The sequence below is a fragment of the Mustela nivalis genome (genome assembly GCF_964662115.1).
Source record: "Mustela nivalis genome assembly, chromosome: 1".
Classification (NCBI taxonomy): Eukaryota; Metazoa; Chordata; class Mammalia; order Carnivora; family Mustelidae; genus Mustela; species Mustela nivalis.
The window spans coordinates 160,329,146-160,348,619 of record NC_139020.1 but is presented as its reverse complement, the minus strand read 5'-3'; the positions used below and the strand labels follow the sequence as shown (position 1 = coordinate 160,348,619).

Below are 19,474 nucleotides of genomic sequence, written 5' to 3'. Positions count from 1 at the left end.
TTTCTTTATAAGCATGGTGGGGAGGAGAGGCCCCGGCTGCCAGATGTGCCCAGGGAGCGCGGGCTGGGAAGGCCTGCAGGGAGCCCAGCGGCAGCACTCGGGCCAAGGAGGCAAGCCTGGCATTGCTAGGCAGGGCCACCCCAACAGGTAACAGGAGAGCTTCAGGCAGCCCCAGAGCCCAGAGCCTGTTCTGAAGGGAGGCAGCAAGGGCCAGATGGAGCAGGGGGGACAAATTTCAGCAGCTTGTCGGCATTTCCTCCTGCTTCATGGAGCTGTTAGCAACCTCGGTGGTTGGGGGAGGAAGGAAATCCATTTGTTTATCTGCTCTGGCTTTCAGGGAATGGTTTCTCTGGCAAACCTTGTCACTAAATTCTTTGTCCCTGAATGAAGTTTCTGGTAACCAGCAAATTTGGGTTCTCTATCAACCTATAAATGGAGACCCATCTTTATAAACAGAAGGCTAAAGGGACCCATGCTTCTAGACTCCCTTCCTCTCTCACACACAGGGCGATGGCAACATCATGGAGCAGGAAGGGAGTCAGAAGGTCCCAGAGGTGCCCAGAGCCTCTGCCCCAGTTGCTGGCCAGGCATCTAGACGTCTTGCCTGTTGAGGCCCAGAAAGCCCTTAGACCGATTTCCCCACTTACATGTTTTATAGCTAAGAAGCCAGGTCCAGAGGGGCCCCCTCGCTGGCTCAGTTGGGTAAGTGGCTGGGCTCTTGATTATGGCTCAGGCCCCAGGTTTGGGCCCTGTGTCAGACTCCGCACTCAGAGAGGCATCGGCTGGAAGATTCTCTCTCTCCCTCTGCCCTGCCCCCACTTGCACATGGCACTCTCTGAGCATCTGCTGTGGTGCCGGAGACCAGGAGCAGTGAAGGGACTCACCGTCACACAGCAAGTTAGTACTGCAGCTCCAGCTAGAATCCAGGGCTCCTGAGTCAGCCTAGCATATTAATGCCTGCCCCATTCTGACTCAACTTCCTAGCTATAGCGAAAATGAAAAAGCCAAGACGCCAAGCAGCAGAGACCCTGACTGCCCTCATCAGGAGGCTCCATCTTGCAGAGGCCTCTGTTACCTGTCGCAGGCCTCGGCACTGGAGGAGGGGGCAGCTCCAGGAAAGGTGGGGGCTGCCTATACAGGTCGAAGTCCTGGTGGCGCCGGTCCCAGCCCCACCGCTCTCGATCCAGCATGGTAGCAAACCCGGCATTTTCCCTCCACTCCTACACGGAGAACACCACAGTAAGTAAGGAGGGAGGTCCCCGCAGACACTCCACCTGAGCTCCCACTCCGCCCCGTGGACCTCTTTTAGCTCTGGGACGGTGCCAACGGGCGGCAGCCTCAGGTGACAGTCGCTTTCCGGGCTTCTGTGAAGACCTGTCAGTTGGAATCCATTGGCTGTGAGCCAGGCCTGGCGGGATCTCTTCTTGGCATTCTTCTCCTCCTCCTCAGAGTCCTGAGGTTCCACCATGGCCGAGAGGTACTTCTGGGAGTACGTGAATCTCTTCCTTGGCTCCTGCAAACGGGGAGCAGACAAGAAGAGGGAAGGGCTGGTAGCAGCCACCGCTGGTGTGGACAGGCCCTCCAGTCTCCAAGCAAACACTGGAAACGGTGGCACGTGGAGCGGAATGACAGTTCCTGACCGCATAACCAGACCGCTCAGAATAACTGAACTGGGGGGTCATGTTCATGTTCTCTTCAACAGAGCAGCCGTTCTCCAGAGCTAATGTGTTAGAAACCTAAGCTGAGGTATTTCCTTTGGGGTGACAGCAACGAGCTGCTTTCTAGAGGTAGGGGCCTTGCAGCTGTTTGCAGCCGGGTATACGGGAGCCTATGCTGAGCATCTCTCAGCTCTCGTGTGTGAGGGATTCCCACGGGGTGCGGGAACAGAACACCTCTCCCCCCAGCACCTGGTCTCCTTCCTCTTGCTGCTTGGCTTTGTGGTGCACACCAGAGCGCCCCTGCTGCCTCGTATGTTCAGATGAGGAGTGAGCTCCCTGGATTAGCCAGTTACTGTTCTGTCTGGTGTATAAGCACGGACTACCTGCCTCCCTCCCTGGGCCTCGCACTCACCTTGGCCATCTCTCGATACAGCTCCTTCTTAGCAAGCTCTGTGGAATTCAGGGTTTGGATACTGTAGTTATAAACTGCGTCTTTGGCCGGGGCTGAAATTCGGATCACCTTCACCACAGACTTCGAAGGCTTCTTAAGCTGGTAGGCTCCAGTAATATTTTTCTGAGGAAAGAGACACCAGTCATTATACCCAGACCTCTCAACGCCAGCTGCCAGCTAGTGGTGAGCAAGGTGATCTGTGGGGCACGGCCGCAGTGTGCAGGGATCACGTCTCGAGCTCTGGAGCTGCTGTGCCATCACAGAACCTACCAGAGGGCCATCTGCTCCAGACCTTCACTGTCCAACGTGGCAGCCAGGGCCAGAAATGGGATTTGCCTAAGGCCAAAGTAACTGGAATTCACAACACCTGGCCACAGATAGAATTTGGGGCTTCGATGGTCAGAAGTGGGAGATTCATGCTTCATGCTTCTGTGGATATACAGGGGAGATGGTGACTTCAAGCAGTAAGAACTACCCACCCTGCCCACGGTCAGCTTTTAGTGCTGACTACACAGGAAGTATCACCTTCTCTCCAGAGCCCCCAAGATGGTCTGTCAGCTTCCTTGGTGAATGAAAGCTGCAGTGAAGGGAGAGAACAGAAGGTGGCTGGGACCCGGAAGAGAAGGAGTTGCATTCTTAAGCATTGTGCAGTGTTGTTTGCCCGCCACTTGCCTATCAACCTTCAGCAAAATCAGTCTTTTGCTTTGGGAAAAAAAAAAATTTTTTTAACTGAAGATGGTGACTTTGACTCACATTAACCACACCTTTAGGCCAAACCCAAGTGTCTTGACTTTGTAATCTTTGAGGAATTTCTGTAAGAGAATGCAAAATAATCAAGGAAAAGATTCAAAAATCTGTGATTCACATTTAGGAGAGAAAAGTGAAGGCAACAAGTCAAGGCAGTTTGAGAGCAAGAGGGTCTGGAGGCAGAGGCAGGCCACAGGTCCTTGGATGAGGGACAGGACTTCTGCCATGGAGCCCCTTCAAGATGACTATGCCAGAAGGGCCATCCAGGCTGGGACCCTGTAATGGCACACAGAGCTGCAGTCAGAGCAGTGAGTATTCTGTCCAGTTTTTCTGGTTGTTCTCTGTTGGGGGGGAGGGTGGTTTCTGAATGAGCCAGTCTCCCTTCATAATAAGTGCAAGTCCCCTGCTCCTTCCAAACCTTAGAGCTAGAGCATTACAACCTAGAGAGACCAATTTCTCCTTTCATGGTACTTACTCCTTAGAGTTTAAAATGGATGTTCTGACCAAAAAGAGACTTTGTGGTGAGGTTAGAACAGTGGTCCACGGTTGTTCCAGACACGGGATTGCCGGCCCTGGGGCTGAAAGCTGCAGGGAAATTTGGACTCGCAGCCAAAGGAGCTAGATGCCTGAGAAGTAGAACCAGCATAAAAGACCACAGACACAAACTGAATGGAAGCCAAGCTGTTGGAAGAGACGGGATGAAAATTCAAGGCAAATGTAATAATCAGTCTTCAAAGCAGCAGACTAAAGAAACAAATAGTGTATGTAAAACATCAGAGTTGAAATAAAGGACACAAGCGAGCAAGACACCCTGCAGAAGTGGGGCAGCTGTAGAAGGAATGAGTGAACTGGAAACGAGCTTGAGGTAAAATTAGAAAGCCTGGGAACCAAAGTGGAAACAATCCAAATAACAGAAGTTGCAAAAGGAAAGGGAAAGCAGTAGGATTTTTTTTTATTTATTTAATTTATTTATCAGAGAGAGGGGGGGAGCGCGAGTGAGCACAGGCAGACAGAATGGCAGGCAGAGGCAGAGGGAGAAGCAGGCTCCCTGCCGAGCAAGGAGCCCGATTGGGACTCAATCCCAGGACGCTGGGATCATGACCTGAGCCAAAGGCAGCTGCTTAACCAACTAAGCCACCCAGGCGTCCCAGCAGTAGGAAATTTTTTAAAAAGCAGGAGCCTCAGAAAAGAGAACAAAAATGCCAAGCCTGGGCACACTGTTAGTGATAGGTAAGACCACAAAGGTAAAGACAAACTCTGAAAACTGCCAGAGAAAGAGCAGGCCACCTGTGCAGGTAAAAGTACCAGACTGGCCTCCAATTCTAGAGCAGCAGAACTGTGAACAAGAACTTGAACCTAAGACTGTATACCCAGACGAGATGGCCATTCCATTGACAGCAGTGTGTCAGTTGTACAAGGCTTGGGAGGTTTACACAGAGACTTTTCCTACACCCTACACCCTAATCTGTGTAATGGTTTCATAGGTATATATATATAGATTAAAATGAAGGATGCTGTATACCTAAGATTCATACGGCTTACTGTATTTAATGCATACATCTAAAAAGTAAAGCAGAGACAAAAGGACCTATCATATTTATAAAAGAAATCAACAGGCTAAGGAAGTCTGAAATTTGTATATATTTAAAACATAAGCTTGATAGATAAAAAGCAAAAACAGGAGATGATAAAGAAACCTATAATCATATCTGGAGATTTTAACAGACTTCCCCTAGAACCTGAGAGAAGAGACAGAATTTAAAGATAAGGATATAGATTTGGGAAAGGAAAAAAATTTAAAAAAAGGTTGATGTGTTTGGAACACTATCAACAACTACAGGATACTTTTTTTTTTTTTTTTTTCAAATATTCTGGAACAGTTTCCAGGATTAACCTTATTTTGGACTGTAAATCAAATATCAACAAAGGATAGAAATTATACAGAATATATCCTCTGATCATGCAGTCAAGGTACAACTGAATAACAAAAAGAGGTAACTAAAATCCTAAAATGTTTGGAAATTACACAGTATACTATTAACCCATCAAAGGACAAATGAAAATGGAAAATAGAAAATTATTTTTAACTGAGTCATCATGAAAATAATGATATACAAAAACTAGGGGATGAACTTAATGTTCATAAGAAGTTTTTAGCCAAAATGAATACATTATAATGGATCCCAGGACCCTGGGATCTATCTGAAAATTACCTAAACGTCCATCTGAAGAAATTAGAAAAAGCAGAGCAAATTCGAGCCAACAAAAGTAGGAAGGAATAAGAGTAGAGATCCATGAAGTAGAAAATAAATGTAAATATGGAAATTTAAAAAGCAACAGATATTGATTCTTTGAAGAAAATAATGCATTTGTAGGTGCAATTTTAATGAAGATCTCAAATACCCATAAACAAACTAACATATAAATAGCAACCTGATCTGACTGCATTGGCCTTATATATCATTGGGGAAGGGATAGGCTTTTAAGTCAAGTGCTGGTACCGTTGAACATGTGGAAGAAATGAAATTAGATTCCTACCTTCATACGAAAAATAAATTCCAGGGGTCCCTAGGTGGCTTGGTCTGCCTTCAACTCAGGTCATGATCTCAGGGTCCTGGGATTGAGCTCTGCATTGAGCTTCCTGCTCAGTGGAGAGCTTGCTTCTCCCTCTCCCTCTGCCCCCAGCTATTGCTCTCTCTCTCTTGCTCACTCTCACTCTATCTCAAAACATAAATCTTTAATAAATCTTTAAATAAATAAATATAAAATAAATAAATAAAATCTTTAAAGAAAAATAAAGAAAATCTTTAAAGAAAAATAAATTCCAGGGGCGCCTGGGTGGCTCAGTGGGTTAGGCCACTGCCTTCGGCTCAGGTCATGATCCCAGGGTCCTGGGATAGAGTCCCACATCGGGCTCTCTGCTCAGTGGGGAGCCTGCTTCCTCCTCTCTCTGCCTGCCTCTCTGCCTACTTGTGATTTCTCTCTGTCAAATAAATAAAGAAGAAAAAAAAGAAAAAGAAATTCCAGATAAATTCAAAATTTAAATCTGATGAACAAAATTTAAATCTTCTTAGAAGAAAACACTGAATAGTTGTATGACTTTGGGATAGGAAAAGATTTTAAATAAGGCAAAACATTTAGGTCATAAAAGAAATGGAAATTTTACAAAATAACTTTTGTCCCTTAAAAGATGGCAATAAGGGACGCCTGGGTGGCTCAGCTGGTTGGACGACTGCCTTCGGCTCAGATCATGATCTCGGGAGTCCCAGGGATCGAGTCCCGCATTGGGCTCCCAGCTCCACAGGGAGTCTGCTTCTCTCTCTGCCCTTCTCCTCACTCATGCTCTCTCTCCATGTCTCTCTCTCAAATAAATAAATAAAATCTTAAAAAAAAAAAAAAAGACGGCAATAAGAGTAAAAAGAAGTCAAGCATCAAAAGAAGATTTGCAATGTTTATAAAATGCCATTGTTAGCACTGAGAACATTAAAACTACCTAAAGTTCAAAGGAACACATTTACAGAAGAAGAAATTATTAAATTTCAAATAGTAAAAATATATTGAATAAAAATATATTCAACTGCAGCAGTAAACAATGAAATGCAAAGTAAAACCTTCATAGAGACTATTACACATTAGAGACTAGCAATAATTAAAGTCTGACTATAAGAGGTATGAGCATGGAAGTAGGAAAATAGAAAGTCATGCATGGTTGGCAGGCATATAATGGTCTAAACATTTTGGAAAATAAAGTATTACCCAGACAAGTCAAAGTACAATTTAGCAATTTTTTTTAAAGATTTTATTTATTTATTTGACAGAGATCACAAGTAGGCAGAGAGGCAGGCAGAGAGAGGGGGAAGCGGGTTCCCTGCTGGGCAGAGAGCCTGATACAGGGCTCGATCCCAGGACCCTGGGATCCTGACCTGAGCTGAAGGCAGAGACTTTAACCCACTGAGCCACCCAGGTGCCCCTAATTTAGCAATTCTAATCCTAAGTAAACCTCTCAAAACAGTTCTGCATGTCTATGTTAAAAATATGTAATTACATTGTTTAAATAGCAAAACATAAGAATATAAATGCCCATTAATAAATTGTATAGGTGCGTGGGTGGCTCAGTTGTTACGCATCTACCTTTGGCTTGGGTCATGATCTCAGTGTCCTGCCTGGATTGAGTCCTGCTGCTTCCTCTCCCTCTGCCACTCCCCCTGCTGTGCTCTCTCCCTCTCTCTCTTAAATAAATAAAAATAAAATCTTAAAAAAATATAGTAAAGCAAAGGATAAAGTGGACATAACTCCCCAAGGCTCCCCCCACCCCCTGCCACAGACATCGTAGCAAATAGAAATAAGTAAAATTGTAGTTAGGAAGGAGGAAGATAGGACTTCCGGGACGGTGGAGTAAGGAGCTCAGTCCTCTCCTCAAGAAACAATAAATCTGGATGAAATTGTCAAAAGCAACCACTGGAAATTGTCCAAAGGCATACAAAAAATTTAGATATGTTTACTCATAAAAACGTGCTGAACTTCAGGAAAGCAGAGTCAGAGTTTGTGTCATTCTTGCCACCCCAGGGCACTTAACGGCAGTAGTTCTGCTGGGGCGTGCCAGTCATGAAAATCCGCGGCTGCTCTGCTCATTTGAACGCAGACTTACTCAATTTGAACTGCAGCTTGGCAAACCCCATGTGCGCAGCTAATTATAAGCAACAATAGCAATCTCAGCAGCAAAAAAACAGAGCTGCCCCCTGCTCAGCAGGGCTGAGGTTGCAATCCTACATGTGGCAAGCAAATTAATCAAAATTTAACGGGGAGAGACAGGAAATGAGATAGCCATAAAGGACCTTGACATGCTCTTCATACATCCCTTGCTGACTGCCTGCCTGCATATGCAGAGGAGACATGAGAGGCCTGTGAAAAGCCAAAGCCAGAGCCAACTTTGAATGCATGCCCCTACCCACACACAGATCCACTGAAACAGGTTGGAAGCCTGGGTGGCTAGAGGTACGCAACTTCTAACCATTTACTGGCTGATCACTGATTGAAGAAGACATGGCGGTGACTCCAAGGAAGCCAGGCTTAAAAATAAAAAGCAGTTTTAAAACCAGCAAAGAGGGGTGCCTGGGTGGCTCAGTCGGTTAAGCAATAGAGTCTTGATTTCGTTTTAGGTCATGATCTCAGGGTCACTGAGTCCCACAGTGTGCAGCCTGCTTAAGATTCTCTCTTTCCCTCTCCCTCTGCCCCTCCCCCCACACTCATGTACACACACACACACTATCTAAAAACAAAACGGATGCCTGGGTGGCTCAGTTGGTTAAGCATCTACCTTCAGCTCAGACATGATCTCAGGGTCCTGGGATCAAGTCCCACATGGGGGGGCGTCCCTACTCAGTGGGGAGTCTGCTTCTCCCTCTGCCTGCCACTCCCCCAGCTTGTGCTCACTTTCTCTCATCAAATAAATAAAATATTTAAAATATAATAAAAGTAAAAACAAAACCAGGAAAGATAATCAGCTTGCTACAGACTACTGAGGAAAGAGATTCCACATATTTTGTGCAAGCAAGTTATTAAATAACAGCCACCACCATCACCCTTAGGGAGAAAAAGCAGAATCCAGAGCTGCTGCAATGCATTTCCTATATCTAGTTTTCAACCAAAAATTAGGAGACACGCAAAGAAATAGAAAAGTGTAAACCTTAATTCAGGAAAACACAGCCGTCATTAGAAACTGTCGAGTGAATTCAGCTGCTTGACTTAACAAAGACCTCAATGCAGCTGATACAAAAACTAACTAAAAATTATTTCAGAAATTTAAGGAAATATACAATGAGTCAAGAAATAGGCAATCTGAATAAAGAGATTTTCCAAAAAAGCTATATAAAGACTGAAGTTCTAAAGTACAGTAACTGAAATGAAAAATTCACTGGAGGGACATAACAGATTTAAGCTGACAAAGAATCTGAACCTAAAGATAGAGATTATCCAGTCTGAGAAATAGAAACAAAAGAATATTTTTTTATATTAATGACCTGTGGGACATTGTTAAGTGAGCCAACATGCGCATAATGGAAGTCTGAGAAGGGGCAGAGAAGGAGGAGCAGAAAAAAGTATTGAAGACATTAAGGCCTGAAAGATTGACCTACTGACCTAGGGAAGCTCAATGAACCCCAAGTAGGGTGAATCTAGAGAGATCCCCACCTGTACATACTAGAATCAAACAGTTGAAAGAAAAAGAATGAAAAATCTTAGAGCAAGAAAAAAATGACTCACCATGTATACAGAAACAATATAAATAATGGCTTAATATTCATCAGAAACAACAGAGACACAATGTAATGGTATTTTCAAAGTGCTGAAAGAAAAAATATTCTCAGTAAATACCAAGTATTCTATGTCAAGCAAAACCCATCTTTTAAAAGTAATAGTGAAATAAAAATATTCTCTGATAAAGGTAGAATTTGTTGGTAGTGACCTGCTTTTATCTGATATACTAAAGGAGATCTTTTGAAACCGAGAATAAATGACACCAGATGATAACTAAAATCTACATTAACAAAATCATTGGAAATGATAAATACATAGTACACATAAAATCATATATAAACATTTTCCTTCTCTCAAATTCGAATCTGAAAGACATGATTGCATAAAACAACAATAAAACTACATTTGGGGATTGTTTTATACACACACACATATTGTAACATAACAACATACAACAATAACAACATAAAGGAGGGGTAGGAAATGGAACTATATTATAGAAGTTTCTACATTTTACCCTAAAAAAGCTAAAAATAATCTAAACTAGATTGTGATTAAGATGGATATAATGGAAGACTCCTAGAGAACCCACTAATAACTTTTTTAAAAAGATTTTATTTATTCATTTGACAGAAAGAGATCACAAGTAGGCAGAGAGGCAGGCAGAGAGAGAGAAGGAAGCAGGCTCCCCGCTGAGCAGAGAGCCTGATGCGGGGCTCGATCCCAGGACCCTGAAGACCATGACCTGAGCTGAAGGCAGAGGCTTAACCCACTGAGCCACCCAGACACCCCACTAATAACTTTTTTAAGGAAAATATTCAATGAAGGAATTAAAATGGTGCACTAAAAATACCTGTTCAACACAAAAGGAGGCAGTAAAGAAACAAAGGATCAAAATCAATATTAAATATATTTAAGAAATGACATAAATCCAACCTTACCGATAATTATATTATGCATAAATGGACAATCAACCAGCAAAGTTTGTCAGACTGGATTTAAAAAAAAAAAAAAAAAAAGATCCAGCTATCTGCTGTTTAAAGTAGACACATATTAGATGCAAAGCCACAAACAGTTTGAGAATCAACGGTGAAAAAATATGTAGTATGCAAACTGGAAGAGAGCTGGTGTGGCTACATTAACATAAAACAAAATGGTTTTTAAGAAATGTTACTAGAGGGGGCGCCTGGGTGGCTCAGTGGGTTGAAGCCTCTGCTTTCAGCTCAGGTCATGATCCCAGAGTCCTAGGATCAAGCCCCACATCGGGCTCTCTGCTCAGCAGGGAGCCTACTACCCCCCCCCCCTCTCTGCCTGCCTCTCTGCCTACTTGTGATCTCTCTCTGTCAAATAAATAAATAAAATCTTTAAAAAAAAAGTTACTAGAAACAAAAAGACATTTCATAATGATTAAAGTCAGTTCATCAGGAAGATATAAACACAAACATGTGTAACAACAGAGTCCCAAAATATAATAAATAAAAATCTACAGAATTGAAAGGAGAAATAGATGATTCAGCCATGAATGGAGACTTTAATACCTCAATCTCAACAACTGACAGGACAACTAGAAGGAAAATCAATGACATAAGACTTGAACAAACAGAGCTGGCCATTATATAACATTATGTAACATTGTTACAGTGTTAGAAGAATATATATTTCTTTCAAGCCTAAGGATGGATCTAGGCCATAAAACAAATTGTAATAAATTTCACAGGACAGGGGCACCTGGGTGGCTCAGTCGTTAGCATCTGCCTTTGGCTCAGGTCACGATCCCAGGGTCCCGGGATTGAGCCCTGCGTCCAGCTCCCTACTCGGCTGGAAGCCTTCTCCCTCTCCCACTTCCCCCGCCTTGTATTTCCTCTCCTGCTGTCTCTCTCTGTCAAATGAATAAATAAAATCTATTTAAAAATCCACAGGATAGAAATCATATAAGGTATGTTCTCTAATCACAATAAAATTAAATTCTAAATTTCTAAAAGCCATAATGGAAATTACTAAATATTTCATAGTGAGTGAAAATGAAAACCAACAAACCAAGTTTATGGGCTGCATCTAAAGTACTGTTTAGGGGGAAATTCGTAGCTGTACCTACATGTACAAAATAAAAAGATCCAGATCAAAAACATAACTTTACTCCTTAGGAAACTAGAGTCACAAATTGAACCCAAATAAGCAGAAGAAATTACAGTTTAGAGCAGAAAAACATGAAATAGAAAAATAGAGAAAATGAACAAACTCCAAAAATGTTCTTCAAAAAGACCACCACCATTGGCAAATCTTTAGCTAGGATGACCAAGAAAGAGAAAAGATACAAATTAGTAAAATCAAGAGTGAAAGAGGGGACATTCTACTAAATTTATGGAAATTAAATGAATTATAAGAAAATTCTATTAACTACCATATATCAGCAAATTAGGTGACTTAGATAAATGGACTGATTCCTAAAAAGACACAAATTATCACACCTGTCTTAAGAAAGATATCTGGGGGCACCTGGGTGGCTCAGTGGGTTAACCTTCTGCCTTTGGCTCATGTCATGGTCTCAGGGTTCTGGGATTGAGCCCAGCATCAAGCTCTCTGCTCAGCAGGGAGCCTGCTTCCCCTGTCTCTCTGCCTGCCTCTCTGCATACCTGTGATCTCTCTCCCTCTCTCTGTCAAAAAAAAAAAAAAAAAAAACTTAAAAAAAAAGATATCTGAATAGACTTACCACAAGTAAAGGGATCAAATTAGCCATTTAAAATTTATTCACCAAGAAAAGCTCAGGCTTAGAGGGCTTCACTGGATAGCTCTACCAAATACTGAGAGAATGAATGCCAACATTTCACATATTTCCAGAAAACAGAAGGGTAGGAAATACCAACTCATTTTACAGGGCCAATACTATACAAGTATCGATGTCAGACAAAACTATTACAAGAAAAATACAAAATATTAGCAAACTAAATTCAGAAACACAGAGAGAAAAGATCATGCGCCCAGACCAGGTGGGATGCATCCCAGGAATACGAGATTGGGTTAACATCCAAACATCAAGTAATGTAAGACATTGTATAAATAAAGAAGAGAACCTCAATAGAGGCAGAGAGAAAAAAGGATTTGACAAAATTCAACATTTATTCATGATAAAAACAAACTAAGACTACAAGGAAGCCTCCTCAACTTGATAAAGCGCACCACAGTCCTGCAGTTAATATCTAACTTAACGGTCAAAGATTCCTTTCCTCTCAAGAACAGAAAGAAAACAAGCAGATGTGCTCTTACCACTCCTGTGTGAACCTTTGCCATATTCTAGAGGCTCTAAAGTAAAAGGGGATGGGGGTAGGGGTTTCGGAATGAATCCCCCCCACCCCCTAACTCTTAATGTGGTTGTATTTGAATAAGGAAGTAATTAAGGTTAGATGAGTTATAAGAGTCGGGGGGGGGGCCTGATCCAGTAGGATCACGGTCCTTATAAGAGGAGGAACCAGGGAGCCCACTGTCTTTCTCCCCACACCTGCATATGCAGAGCACATGGCAAGATGTAGCCACCTACAAGCCAAGAGAAGAGAACTCAGAATGAGACCTACTCTACCAGCATGTTGATCCTGTCTTCCCAACCTCCAGAACTGTGAGAAAAATAATTTCTGATGTTTAAGTCACCCAACCTGTGGCGTTTTGTATGGCAATCAGCATAGATTAATGCAGGAAGGAAGGAAGGATATCTAGATTGGGAAGGAAGAAGTAAAATGGTCTTTACCCATGAATGATATGATCCAGGATCATGACCTGAGCCGAAGGCAGAGGCTTTAACCCACTGAGCCACCCCGGCGCCCCATGAAAACATTTTCATGTAATGATCTGTCTGCCGATGTTCATAGCAATGATACTCATAATAGTCTCAAACTAGAAACAATACAAATTTCACCAAATGGGGAATGAGTGAATTAAAAATGTGATACATTCAATCAATGGAATAGTATTCAGCAGTTTTAAAAAGGAACTCTCAGTATGCTCTGCAACATGGACGAACCTCAGAAAGGGGATGCTCAGTGAAGGAAGCCAGGCACAAAAGATCCCATATTGTCTGATTCTGTTTATATGAAATGTCTAGAAATGGCAAATTAGAGACAAAAAGCAGATCAGTGGTTACCTGGGGCTGGAGGTGGGAGCAAGGATTGACTTCAAACAGGCATAAGGAAAAACTTTATGGGAATGGAAATGTTCTAAAACTGGATTGTGGTGGTTGTACAACTCCATAAATTTACTTAAAAATTATTTATATATACTTACAATGATCACATTTTACAGTAGTTAAATTCAATCTCTGAGTAAGGACAGAAAAAATTAAATTATGGTTGGGTTTCAATTATTGATTATGGTATGGATAAGCTAGCTAAGGCCATTTGAAATCACCAGTAACTAATAGAAACAATCTTTTTAAAAATCTGGAATGATGTTTCCAGGTGGTTTCAACCGAATATAAGTGATATGAAGATATTAAGTAAATTGTGCAAACATATTATAAATTTTATAGCCATGTTATCATAAAATCTTCAAGATCCTTTGTTAAATGACATTAACAAAACAGTATTAACCCATAAATGTGATGTAGTCATGTGATGTACTACTTGTGTGTGTGTGTGCACATGTGTGTAAATATGTAAGTGCACTCAGATGGTAGAATAATGGGGTAAGGGAGGACTGCGAATATTCTCAGTTGTTTGACGTTTTTATAGGCCTATTTTCAGTCTTGTTTCATAATTTATAAGGAAAATAACAATTGAAACATACTTTACAGAATATGGCCAAGGATGTAAACAGAGGAAAATGAGTAGGCTTTCTTATTAAACAAGAAAAAATAAAAATGAATGAAATAGTCAACACAAGAAACTAGGAAGGTAAGGGCACCTGGGTGGCTCAGTCAGTTAAGTGTCTGCCTTCAGCTCAGGTCATGATCTCAGGGTCCTGGGATTGAGCCCTGCGTCGGGCTCTCTGCACAGCAGGGAGCCTGCTTCCCTCTCTCTCTCTCTGCCTGCCTCTCTGCCTACTCGTGATCTCTGTCAGATAAATAAATAAAATCTTAAAAGAAGAAGAAGAAGAAGAAGAAGCTAGGAAGGTGTACCACTGTGAAAGACAGTATGGAAGTGCCTCAAAAAATAAAAATAGGGACGCCTGGGTGGCTCAGTTGGTTAAGCGGCTGCCTTCAGCTCAGGTCATGATCCCAGCGTCCTGGGATCAAGTCCCACGTCAGGCTCCTTGCTCAGCAGGGAGCCTGCTTCTCCCTCTGCCTCTGCCTGCCTCTCTTTCTGCCTGTGCTCACTCCCTCTGACAGATAAATACATAAAATCTTTAAAAAAATAAACAAAAAAATAATAAAAATAGAACTACCATATGATCTTGGGTATTTACTCATAGGAAATAAAACACTACTTTGAAAAGATAAATGCACCTCTATGTTTGTTGCAGCAGTATTCACAACACCCAAGATATGGAAGCAACTCAAGTGTCCATCGACTGATGAGTGGATAAAGAAGACATGGGACATATACAATGGAATATTGCTCAGCCATAAAAAAGAATGAGACCTTGCCATTTGCAATGACATGGATGGACCTAGAGGGTGTTACACTAAGTGAAATAAGTCAGTCAGAGAAAGACAAATACCACGTGATTTCACTTATATGTAAAATCTAAAAGGTAAAATGAGCAAACACACAAAAATCTCTTAAATACAGAGAACTTATAGTTGCCGAAGGGGAAGCGGGTGGGGGAATGGGTGAAATAGATAAAGGGCATTAAGAGGTACAAACCTCCAGTTAAAAAATAAGTCGCAGAGACTCAAAGTATGGCATCGGGGATATGGTCAACAATATTGTACTAATGTTGGACAATGACAGACGGTGACTACACTTACTGGGATAAGCACTGCATAAAGTCCAGTCCAGTCACTATGTTGCACACCAGAAGCCAATATAACTTTGTATGCCAATTATACTTCATTAATAAAAAAATTTAAAGAAGTTAGAAATAGGAGAAAGATAAAGTTTTAAAATATTATAAAAAATAAAAACTGAAGTTAATTAGAAAAAATAAAAAAGAAGACTGATAGATCCAAGAACTGGTTCTTCCGTAAAAACCTGAACACTAATGGGGAAAAGCCTCTTCACTGGCTTTCATAAACAATATACACTTTCAAAGCTTCTGAGAGACTTCCTTTTCCCTAGAGATTGGGGTGGGGGTGCTTCACAGAGCCCCTGGGTGGACAACTTCAAGTCCTTGGTTTTTGGTTGTGGAGTGAGCAAGGCTCTCTCTTGCCATTCAGGCCACAGAGCACCCAGCCTTCTTATTTTTTTTTTTTTTAAGATTTTATTTATTTATTTGACAGAGAGAAATCACAAGTAGGCAGAGAGGCAGGCAGAGAGAGAGAGAGGAGGAAGCAGGCTCCCTGCAGAGCAGAGAGCCCGATGCGGGACTCGATCCCAGGACCCTGAGATCATGACCTGAGCCGAAGGCAGCGGCTTAACCACTGAGCCACCCAGGCGCCCAGCACCCAGCCTTCTTACACCTCCCCAGCTTCTCAGCTCCTATTCTGTTCCCCTTACACATTGAAGAACACACACTCACCCCAGTTCTTCCTTTGAGATGAACTCAGGGGCCAAGGTAAAGATGATAATCCCTAAGAGCATTCTTCTCCCTTGCAGGGAGGATGGGGACCCAAGGGCTGGGAGTGCACACTTCTGACCAGGTTCACGCCCGAAGCCTGCACCCCCTGCCCACCCTTCCCAGGATCAAGGGAGATAAAGAAACTGGTCATGGGGCCTGTATGTCCCCACAGGTGACTGGACAGCCCCAAGGTGAGCAGAGGCCTGGGACCCCTGACCCTGGGAGGAGAACACGCCCACCTGGATGAGGCTGGGCTCCTGGCCTTTGCTCTTGAGCACCATGGTGTTCCGCCACTGCAGATACTTGTCCCTGTGGGCCTGGATCTCGTAAGCCAGCGTGGATTTCCGACTTAAGAAGCGCTCAGGACAAGGGGCAGGCTGAGACGGGAAGACCATCAGTTTTCCGTCTGCAAGATTGTCCTGTGAAATGGGCAGCCCCAGCTCTTGGCTCAAGTCTTTGACCATGGCGGAGGATGGCAGCAGGCCTCTAGTGATCACCTCCCTGAGCTTGGTGCTGTGATGGCAGATGGAGTAGATCCTGCAAGACAGAGGGCCACCCACATGGCCTCACCTACATTTCCAAACGTGTTTACCAGTCCCGTTTTCCAAGAGTACGTGCAGCTCAGGCGTCGTTTGGCTCATCCCAGTTCACAGAACTTGGGGACTCGAAGCTTAGAGTCCACCCGGACGAGCCCACCAAAGAGAATGCCTCCTTTTCACTCTCCTTTTCACTCTCCTCACAGCCCTCAGAATTAAAGCCTTCCCACAATCCACTCTGATTATTTTTCGGCTGCTGTGGCCCACCCCTTGGCCTTGCAGATTCAGATAAAGCCCTGAGGAAGGCCTCTACCTGGAACGCAGCAGACACTTAATAAATAGCAGTTTTCTTCCCTTTTCCTTAGACAGGGCCCAGTGTCCCCTCACTGACTGCTGGGGCAGTGGACACCCAAACGCTCCAGCACCTCCCCAGCACGAGCCTGCTGAGGGCCCCGGCACCGCCCCCCCTTTCTGACTTGCAGCTTCGGCCTGCTGTTTGTGGGGTGCCCAACCCATACCTGCCTAGCCCCTCAGGTAGCGCTGTGCGGGGAGACGTGGGAGAGAACAGGACTCAGTCCCCTCTCTCCATGGCCCCGGGCGCCCGCCCTCCCTTTATTAATATATTTGAGAAGCTGGGAGCTGACTCTCGGCCAGGGCTGTTGCTGGCTTTAAAGCCTAAAGAAATGGTTGGCATCCCCCACCCGGGCTCCAGTGAGCAGACTGTCCCCTGATGAAGGCCTGCTCGCTGACATTCAAGGCCAGCCCTTCCCAATGTCCTGAAAGAACCAGCCACTGTCCTTCCCTGCCCCCACAGAGCCAGGCACAGGCTGGCCATGGTCCCAGGGCTCCCACTGCACTAGGCTTGGTCAGTCTCCACTCCAAACGGGGGGTGCCCCGCTTGGCCCCCCTGCTCCCTACATGAATGGAGAAGGCCCTCCGGGAGCGTGAGCCATGCTCAGTCCTGCAGAAGGAGCACACGGCTTCGCAGGGTCACAGGCAGAAGGCCTGGGGGAAAAGGGGAGTAGGGGGAAAAGGGAGAGAGGTTCACCAGCCCTGGAGTAGAATAGCACAGGTAAAGGCAGGCACAGAGTGGAAGATCTAGATCTTTGGAGGATGCCTTTCTGCACAGGTTAGGGAAGAAGCAACAGAAGCAAACATGCAGCTGGGAGAGGAAACTGTTCCAGGCCTGGTGGATCTGGTTCTGGTCCGCATCACTCACTGCTCCGGCTGTTCTGAGCTATTCCCCCAGAACAGCATATAACTTCGCCTGACCTGTGTTCAAGGAAAGGGCCTGCCTTTCCCCAGTGTTTCCGAACCCCCTTGGGAGACCACGTGGAACAGAGGGAATGACACAGGTTTGGGGTCCCAGGGAACTGAATTCCACTCCTAGGCTCAGCCTCTTTAGGCATAAAGAAAAATAAAAACTGGGACACCTGGGTGGCTCAGTCCGGTAAGCGTCTGACTTCGGCTCAGGTCATGATCTCAAGGTCCTGGTATCGAGTTCCCACCTGGGGCTCCCTGCTCAGCGGGGAGCCTGCTTTCTCTCTCTCTCTGCGCCTGGCCCCTGGAGGGTTCCCTGCACCACCCCCAGCGGCACCACCCCCAGCCGCACCGGCTCCCTCCCGGTGGCCACCCCCTCCCGGTGGCCACTCCCTGGGAGGCGGCCTGGCGCACCTGGTCAGGGCCTGGAAGGCCTTCTGCAGAACGCTGTTGCGGAGGTAGAGCGCCGAGTGCTTCATGAGCTGCGACAGCGGCTTGAAGAGGTGCACCTGGTACAGGACGGTCTCCAGGTCGGCGTAGAGGCGGTGGCGGAACCGTAGCGCGGAGTTGTAGAGCACCTTGTGTTTGCCCGGCTCTGCCCTGGTGATTCTGCAAGGAGGCCGAGGGGCGAGGCCTTAGCGCCTCTCCGAGGGCTCCCAGATCGCTCTGCGGTTTTGCCCTTGGGCAGAACTTTTTTCGGAATGCGTTAACAATAAATCATCTGAAAAACACCTGATGAAACATCTGATAGACCATCTTTTCCAAACCTTGGCAGTGAAAATGCAGAACCCTACTTCATTTTCCTCTTGTCCTGCCACCGCTCCCATTCATACACTTGGCTGGCCGGCATTCCCAGCCTGGCAGAGGTGCTAAACACACCCGCCACACCACGCCGCGCCCCTGTGTTGGTACAGGCGGCTCCTGCACCTCGGGGAAACTAAGGGAAGGCAGCAGGGACCCTGCCTATCCCCTCGGTGAATGGGTGTTTGGTCATGGGGATTTCCCCTTTGGCGAAGTACCTGTCGGAGCATTTTGCCCACTCTTCCCTTGGCCTGTTTTCATTTTCTTTTCTTTTCTTTTCTTTTTTTTTAAGATTTTATTTATTTATTTGACAGAGAGAGGTCACAAGTAGGCAGAGAGGCAGGCAGAGAGAGAGAGAGGAGGAAGCAGGCTCCCTGCTGAGCAGAGAGCCGGATGTGGGACTCGATCCCAGGACCCTGAGATCATGACCTGAGCTGAAGGCAGCGGCTTAACCCACTGAGCCACCCAGGCGCCCCTGTTTTCATTTTCTTATTGATTCATGGGTGTTTTTTACATATTCAGGATACTAGCTCCACACAAGGCAAATAATTTTTTTCTGAGTCTTTCTTTTCACAATTTCTACGATACCTTTGTTAAAACAGAAGTGATTCACTTCCATGTAGCCGGTTCCGGCATCATTTTCCTTTATTCTGTGTACTTCTGTCTTGTTCAGGAAATCTTTCTTTATCCTAATCATCTGAAAGCTTTAGCGTTTCGCTATTCAAAAACAGATTTTTCTTTTCTGGTGAGCTCTGAATAAGACCAGATAATTGTGGTCTAGCTGACTGTACTGTGTCCATCAATAAGGCATTCTACTTTTGTCAGATATCCCGGCTGGAGGAAATTAGGCACTGGGTGCATGGAACAATTCTATATTATTTTTGCAACTGATTGTGAGTCTGCAACTATTCCAAGTGGGTTTTAATCTACCTGGAATTGATTTCTGTGAATTGTGTGAACCACTGAATTAGAAAACTCTCGTTAATTAGGAACAGAGTGGAACTTCCTTAAATTGATAAATGACATCTACAAAAAACCTATACCTAACATCATATTTGTAATGGGGAAAGTCCCCTCCATCACACGAAGGAAATACAGATTGGACAGGAAGACACTGAGGA

General features: G+C 44.5%; 1 protein-coding gene and 1 long non-coding RNA gene across 2 annotated transcripts in view; both read right to left on the bottom strand.

Annotated features, from left to right (window-relative positions):
• The window catches only part of LOC309872844, an 802,828-nt gene that overhangs the window by 178,349 nt on the left and 605,005 nt on the right, over nucleotides 1–19,474 (bottom strand). The window lies entirely within an intron of this gene.
• Nucleotides 1–19,474, bottom strand: part of CFAP92 (cilia and flagella associated protein 92 (putative)) — an 86,142-nt gene that overhangs the window by 2,914 nt on the left and 63,754 nt on the right. The window contains exons 12-16 of the mRNA XM_082747511.1: nucleotides 17,967–18,161; nucleotides 15,996–16,293; nucleotides 2,071–2,232; nucleotides 1,301–1,513; nucleotides 1,076–1,220 (exon numbers count right to left, since the gene is read on the bottom strand). Of these exons, the coding sequence (XP_082603637.1) occupies nucleotides 1,076–1,220; nucleotides 1,301–1,513; nucleotides 2,071–2,232; nucleotides 15,996–16,293; nucleotides 17,967–18,161 (1,013 nt within the window). The remainder of the gene's footprint in view (nucleotides 1–1,075; nucleotides 1,221–1,300; nucleotides 1,514–2,070; nucleotides 2,233–15,995; nucleotides 16,294–17,966; nucleotides 18,162–19,474) is intronic.